Source organism: Sinocyclocheilus rhinocerous, unplaced genomic scaffold (genome assembly GCF_001515625.1).
Source record: "Sinocyclocheilus rhinocerous isolate Xijiao unplaced genomic scaffold, SAMN03320098_v1.1 scaffold907, whole genome shotgun sequence".
Taxonomy (NCBI): domain Eukaryota; kingdom Metazoa; phylum Chordata; class Actinopteri; order Cypriniformes; family Cyprinidae; genus Sinocyclocheilus; species Sinocyclocheilus rhinocerous.
Genome location: NW_015662569.1, coordinates 18,817 through 26,766, shown reverse-complemented (window position 1 = coordinate 26,766; position 7,950 = coordinate 18,817). Strand labels below are relative to the sequence as shown.

Below are 7,950 nucleotides of genomic sequence, written 5' to 3'. Positions count from 1 at the left end.
GAACCGGCTTTTACTGATGGATGCGCGGGACAATCGCATTCGATTAATCGTGCAGCCCTACATATTATATATTACAGGTTTGCATAAAATTAATTGTTTTCCATTGTGCATTTCTGTGTTTTTGTGCAAGAGGAGAAAAGATACTGTTGCAGAAAACAGCATCTGTCTGGATTCTATATTTAAGCAGCAAAAACATACATTTAGCCATGAATTCAATTCAAACTGATGGTTTAACAAACCATTAAAATTTTTATTTATTGTCCTTAAATGACCTGTATGTGTTACTGTATTACCTAAACAAAGGCTATTGCTACTATTTAAATCTTTTGGCGCTTTTTATTTCATAAAAAGTAATTTAATGATATGACAGCAGAACAACATCATGTATACACATCAATCCATTTCACAATGCAATTATCTGTCCAAAGTAAATGAGAGTGGAATTACTGCCAAATTTCGATAGTGCTTGTAAAACAAACATAAGCTAAAGTTTTTCCGTGTCTACACTACTTTATGCGTTCACACAGCACTAACCTGCACCGGCGGCGAGCCGTCGTTACTGTAGCGAAACTCTCCTTCATCCCCAGCGCTGACCTCCTCATAGTCCTCCAGCATACGCACCACCATGCCACTCTTCAGGTTATCCTGCACAAACTCCACATAAGCTGAACGAGAAGTGAAGTCAGAACGCGTCTTGAAACCATTTGTCGTTTTCTTCTTCTTTGGTGGCGTGACCGCCGCAGCTATTGCTGTAGCGGCCATGACGGGAGACGAAGCGGAGAAGCGTGGCTGAAAGATGGAGCGGACGGGGTGTTTCTGGATTTCGTTATTTATTTCCTCAACCCCTCTGCTTGCGCTCGAAGAGGTGTGGGGCGGCTGCCGGTTGCGGTCCCAGCCCATGACACGCACCAGCTCCGAGATGAGGTTGGCCATGGCCATGGTGAACTCGAACTCCCGCTGCACACGAGCGTGCTCTGATTGGTAGGCTGCCGTGGAGGAGGAGGGGCCAACATCCTGACGCTCAGAGGTGGGCTCCACCCCCGCCGTGTTTAGCTTGTCCATCAATGAAGTGACGCACAAGTAACGCTTCACCAGAGAGAAAAGCAGCTTGCCTGGAATCTACAGCAAACAAAGCAAATTCTTATACAAAACCATTTGTACAGGGTCAATGACAGCAACAGTTCTAAGAAATGTAGGCTAATCTTTGGACACAACTTTCAGAGAAAAAATTCTAATCAAGTGTTATTCATTACTATTTATTATTTTAGTATCACTGAGATACTATTATAGCATATTTTCATTTTTTAGTATTTTTCATTTTAGTTAATTTTGTGATTTTGTTGGGTTTTTGTCATTATTATTAGTTTTTTATGTCTAAATAGTTTTTAATTTTATTTCAATTTTAGTTTTAGTTATTTTAGTACATCAAGTTAAACTAAATGAAAATGAGAAATGTTTCTTTGGCAACTAGCTGAAAACAAATATACATATATATCTTTTTTAAATCAAATAAGTTTTTTATTTCTAAAATTGTATTTAACTATAATAGGATTGATTCAAATATTTATAATATTTACACAAAACTGCTTCACAGCTTGTTTTTTTCCCTAAGAAATAATAATGAATTTATAATAAATAATCAATTTCTCCAAAAGAGGCATTTTCATTCCTTATAATATCAGGACATTACATTTTCAAAAGTATACCTCGTTATACCTCAGTTGTTATGTATTTCTAAATAAATAAATAGATATGAAATATAAATAAATACAAAAAAAATAGCTTCATGTCACTAGCCCACAAGCTATACAATGTGTCTACCATTGATAAAGGCACTCTTAGCAAAAAAGCACAAATGATCTGTTCCAAAACCTAGTAAGTTGCCAACTTAGGTAGCACAGGTATACTCCCTATGAGCTGCTGCCAAAGAGGACTGTCGTAAATCGTCGCTTAAAGGATTCAATTTGGGTTAGGATGCTGCCTTAGAGGGAAGTTGCAGACAGCAGACAACATGGTACCTCACTCGGTTTTGGACAGTTATTCAGACTAGAGTGGAAATGAAGGCGAGTACCTGGGGAAGATGGATGCCCTCAAAGGAGATGCCATGCTCCTCAGAGGAGGTGGTCTCTGCAAAAAGCTCCAGCAGGGTGTAGCGGTTCTCAAAGTCCATGTGCTGCTCGATGCCATCCTGCTGGCTGAGGGACAGCAGCACATAGGCACGACTCCCTGAAAGTCAAACAGCATCAGCCTCATCAACAATGACAGATTTCTTACAGATTTTATTTCCTGTATTTATTTACTTCTATTACACTTCAATTATACCATTTATTCAAGCATTATCTGGGAATCAAATCCATTAGACTATAGATTATCACAGCCTTTCCTTTCCCTTCCCCCCCCCCTTTTTTTTTAACAAATCTAAGAAAAGAGCATCAGCACATCAAGAGAACCAAGTGTTAAAGCAATGGGGTTTGCCACATCGGTATGGGTATATTTTAACCATTTGTTTTTCTCCCCATTTTAAAACAAATATATGAAAAATCAAGCTCTCTTTTTTGCCTAACCATGGGTAAAAAGAAAAACAGAGCTTGGATATTTGATTTACACATGGCCGGGCTGTTTCTTTAGATGGGTGAATTCATTAAGATTTCACCACTGTTGCTCACAATAGGCTTGTCTAATAACTAAATACTAGCATTTCACCAAGAGGCTTGATTGTTTGACAGGTGTTAGGCAACTGGATAAAAGCTATGATGCAAAACATATTAGTCAGACAAATAAGAAAAAACATCCACATCTCACCCACAGCAAAATGCATTGACCAGCAGCAACTATTGTGCTGATTCATATTCTTAGAAACCACTTTCTGCTAAATCATCCAGTCAAAGAGCCTTCATCTACTTTCTGTTTAAGTGTGCAAAGCATCAGTACAGTACAGAATACTGTATTAAAGTTTTACTACTTACAACTAATCATAGTAATTTAGAAGTCTCCTAAACTAGTTTAACATGCAGTGTCAGCTATAAGGAAACTGAAAAGTGCAAACACTGTGGTGCTATCTAAACATTGCTCTGTTTGTCTGAGCGGCTGGTCTATCATGCCAAATTCTCAACCACTGGCCTGGAGTTTGGGGTGGGACTACCTTTTTACAACCAATGGCAGACAGAAACGGTTTCAAAATAATCACAATTCTGTTTGCACAGTGGTAGTTTTTTGTTTTGTTTGAATATTCAAATATCTCAATACTTTTGAATTTGCTTTGAAATGGGCAACTAAAGGACCTTTTTCTATGTTGCTTAATTTTGTACTGCCAGCAAAAACAAATGCAAAAGTATTGAGGTGTTTGAATATTCTATAAATATTATAATGTAATATAAGACCATTTGTAATTTGTAATATATAGGTACCTGTCAAACATGGCAATTTCAGATTCAGCCCCGCATTTTAATACAGTCGTCACTCCTGGAACTTTGAAGTGTACTTCGCATGAAAAATACAACTTTTATTCAAATTATGAATGGATTATACCAGAAAGTGAGCAAAGACCCTCCCTTATAATCAATGAAGCTGATATCAGTTCAGTTCAACCGCAGCACAAGCTCACTGACTGAGAGAAAACTCCCGTTATAATAAAAAAATCTGTCTATACAGCACAATGAATATCTTATTTACATCGTACTTATACTTTGTTGGTTATAGCAAAACTATTTGCAAGAGTGCAGAGCTCAAGCTGAATGAACTCAGGCGATTCTGACTTGCTTGCGCGCTCTCTCTCTTTCCCTCTCAATATGTGCAAATGGCTTCAAATCATCACATCGCGTCTGCACTATAAGCGAGCTGCACGCTGCACAGTTGACTCAGGAATTATCACTTGCACAATCGAGGCAGTGTCGCATCACTAAAGTGTATAATCTTTTTAAGTCTTCCAGTGTTTAAACCATTCGCGCGCTCATGCACACTCAAAGCACAAACATAAGGCAGCCTCACATACAGCTCACAAAATCAGGCTTGTGCTGTGTGTAAGCTATTGTGCACCAATTGCCCCATTGTAAAAACACAAATGCACTGCATGATCAAATATTTAGGTGAGAAAAATATATATTTTTGAAAAATTTCGTAAAATAGTAATTCAATTTAAGTTTGGGCTCTGTTCTTAATTGTAACTAGGGATGCACCGATACTGGCCTCCTGTACTCGTACTCGTTAAAATGCCCCGATACCAAACGCCGATACCACACAGCATGTGATAAGCGCCATATTCAAACAAAGAAACACTGACAACAGACAGCAGAAAGGAGTTATGGATGTCTACTACGAAGTATATGTAAAAGGGCTCCCTATAGTTTAGAGCATAAGCTGAGGTAGATTTTTATCCCTAAGAAAAGTTCAGTTATAATTGAATTTATTTAAAGAAAGAGCAATTTGTTTAGTAAACCAGTGTTTAATAAAAATTTTGTGTTTAGTTTTTTCCCCGCTGTACCTAGGACTGGGCGATTTTGCAAAAAATTAAAATCTCGATTTTTCCAGAATGTTTGACCGATTTTCGTTTTTTTACAATTTTTAACTAGTCAACAGTAAAATACTGTAAAAATGCTACAGTAAAAAACTGGTTAACAGTAATTTCTATACTATATTCAGTAAATAAATGTAATTACATTTAATGTAATTTTACAGTAAAATACTGTTAAGTATTGTCCTCCTCAGCTCGTAGAAAATCTGTTTGTGACGAGCTTTGGTTCATGTGACTTTCTCATCACCATCGTGTGACTTTCTCATCACCACCAGTTTTTGGTGGTCATCAGTGTATTACAATGGTTCAAAACAGATATTAGTACTTCAATATGTTGATTTATTAACATTACATCAGTTAATGAAATACGGTATTTTATTGTGAATTTAAGTTAAGCCTGTAAAACCTAAAATGTTGCTACCATATTTTTTACGGTGAAGTTCTGGCAACCACAGCTGCCGGTATTTTACCGTAAATGTCAACGATTTTTTTTTTACAGTGAAGGAAGTGGTCAAAACCCCTTCTAAAACTAGCCTGCTAAACCAACTTTTACCAGCTTCGCTGGTTTCAGCTATTGTTTTTTCCAGCAGGGAAATTAATAAATAAAATAATGAGAATCCCTGACACTACTACATCATTTTCGAGACAAGAGTCTGTGTGGGATTTTCAATAAATGTTGTAACTGGTAAAAAAATTAAAAAATAAATAAACGCTATTTGCTGGTTCAACTTTTTCAGTACCTGAATGCCTAAATGTTACTGAAAACATATCTTGTCATGATAGAGGAAAAGTGTTATTATCACAAAATCATTTAAAATAAAAGTACAAAGTCAAAACTGAAAAATCAATTTGATCACCTCAACAAAAGAATCGTCACCACCATCATCTGCAGATCTTTCCACGATAACACCAGAGGGTTCTGCATTATAACATATAACATACATTGTTTGATGAAAATATAGATTATTTAGTGAAAGGAACCATAGCAGTGTGTTCTCTATCCACCTTATTTTTAACATGTGGCCATTCGTAACTTGAATGTGCGCTGTCATTTGCTTTCAGTGATTTCATCTGCTTGCTTGATATGCAAACTAGTATTTGTTATCATTTTAATTTATTACCATAATCATAAACACACTGGTTTGTAGTGCAATAGTTACCTTCAATTGAACTTTGTTATTTTTCGAGTTGTTTACTTATAAAAGCTAATGAATCAGAAGTCTCGAACATTCACAGAAATTGCTTACTTCCCCATTGCAAAATAAGTTTGATCAATATAAATCAACTCTCACTGTCTTTGCAGTGGTATTCCACCAACAGGTAACTTCCCAGCGCAGGACACGGCTCTCCAAAAGATGATCCATCTGCCACAGCCGTGCAAAACTGCTGTCCGTTACAGAGCTCTTGGAGGACAACAACAAACCTCATCATTACTATTCATTACTGCAGACAGTCAAAACAGCATTATTGAGGTATAGCAAAAGAACAGATGCAGAAATTCTCAATGCTCTTCAAACACTCAGCACTTTCACAACAATAGTAACATTAAACCAGTAGATGAACAGAATTGTCCTCACAAAGAGATTTTCTGAATCCTCTGTAAATATTTAAAATATGCTCACAATTCTTCTGCCCAATAGGTCCATTAGGTCCTATTGAATACTACTGTATATGTATATCAATACATTGTTAATTTTGTTTTCCTGCTTTACATCTGTTATGATGTAGCCTGCTGTAATTTTAAACCTCAGCTTTGGCAGGAGCCCTATATATTCAGTAAAAAGCTCACTGAAGCTCTGTTTACATATTAGATTTTATATTGTTTGCTCTGCATTCATATTAAAAGAAAGAAAAAGTCAGAAAAAGAGCATCAATTCACAAGCACCACACAAAAGCATTTTCTGTTCTCTTCAAGTGGAGACATTAAGACTCATTAGTGGTTTTCATTCTCGAATTACCTACTGCATGCACTTAAAAACCTGTAAAAAATGATTGTTGCTGATTAATGGTATAGTGCTGGTACTTTACAGCTCAAAAGTATAGAATCATTTTTTTTAAGAAGTCTATTATGCTCGCCTGCATTCATTTGATTAATAATACAGTAAAAAGGTAATATTGTGAAATATTATTACAATTTTTTAAATAACTATTACATTTTAATATATATTTAAAATGCAATTTAATTCTGTGATGCAAAGCTGAATTTTCAGCAGCCATTAATTCTCAAGATCCTTCATAGATTTTAATATGCTGATTTGCTATGTTGAACTTTTACGCAGAAAAACATGATACATTTTGCAGAACACTTTGATTTATAGAAAGGTCAAAAGAACCGCACTTATTTGAGATGGAAATATTTTGTAGTATTAAGTAATCTTATATTCTTAAAGCTTTAGTTTAAAACAAAGTATTAATGCCATATCATTTACTGTACAAAATATATTTTAATAGATAACAGTTAATTTAAATGACTGTTTTTACTATATATTGATTAAATAAATGCAGCCTTGGTGAGATAAGGAACTTTGTTCAAAAACTATTAAAAAATATATATTATTCTAAATATTCAAATTTTTTAATCAAATACCATGGTGCTACAAAAAACATAATAACAACTAGCTCTTTTGTTTTATTTTGTGTTTAGTGTCGGCCAGTACCTGCTACTACATCCAGCACACTGATCCAGCTGCACTGCTGCAGTGAAGCTGTGAGAGAGCTGGAGATGTTGCTCCTGCAGTAATGTGGCGTCTTCCTGCCATAGTAGCTCTCATCAACCTCTATCACCTGATCTAAGCCACAGTGCAGGATAGTGCTGTCCATACAGGACAGAGAGCGTCCCAATTCTACAAAAAAGAGAAAAAGGATAACTATTAACTGTCATTTTTTAAATGATATATATCATGTTTTCTCATAAAAGTGCCTTTAAACTGGTCAAATGAAAATTCTTTTTATTTTTACTTTTATTTCTTAGGCATACAATGGACATACCACAGATCTCTCTAAAATGGAGTTGCATTGTTTTCTGCCACTGTAAAAAGTGCATTTTTTGTTGGTGCAACTCAATATAATTATGCTTATTCATACTTGTCTTTTTTTAAAATTGGAATAAAACCAATGAGCATGCTAAAATATGAAAATACTTCTACGTAATTATATAAAAATACTATATAAGACTCACCAAACTCACAAATGAAGTAGAATTCCTGACTACAGTTGCTTGTTGTCTTCCAGTGAAATCCAGAGTCTGTGTTGATGTAGCCACAGCCAGTATCCAGCATCGACTCACTGAGCCAGTTTGAGTAAATCACATCTGAACCATCTAACCAGATCAAGCCGCCTGAGGAAAAGTTAACACAGGTAAAAAGATTTCTTTTTTAGATTAATGTATAGGCCTATATATATATATATATATATATATATACATTTAGATCTTAATTTGC

At 35.5% G+C, this 7,950-nt stretch overlaps 1 protein-coding gene across 4 annotated transcripts in view; it reads right to left on the bottom strand.

Moving 5' to 3' along the window:
• The window catches only part of cul9 (cullin 9), a 59,443-nt gene that overhangs the window by 43,196 nt on the left and 8,297 nt on the right, over positions 1-7,950 (bottom strand). For all 4 annotated transcript variants that reach the window (XM_016538120.1, XM_016538121.1, XM_016538122.1 and 1 more), the window contains exons 4-5: positions 2,072-2,226; positions 535-1,119 (exon numbers count right to left, since the gene is read on the bottom strand). In XM_016538120.1, the coding sequence (XP_016393606.1) occupies positions 535-1,119; positions 2,072-2,226 (740 nt within the window). The remainder of the gene's footprint in view (positions 1-534; positions 1,120-2,071; positions 2,227-7,950) is intronic.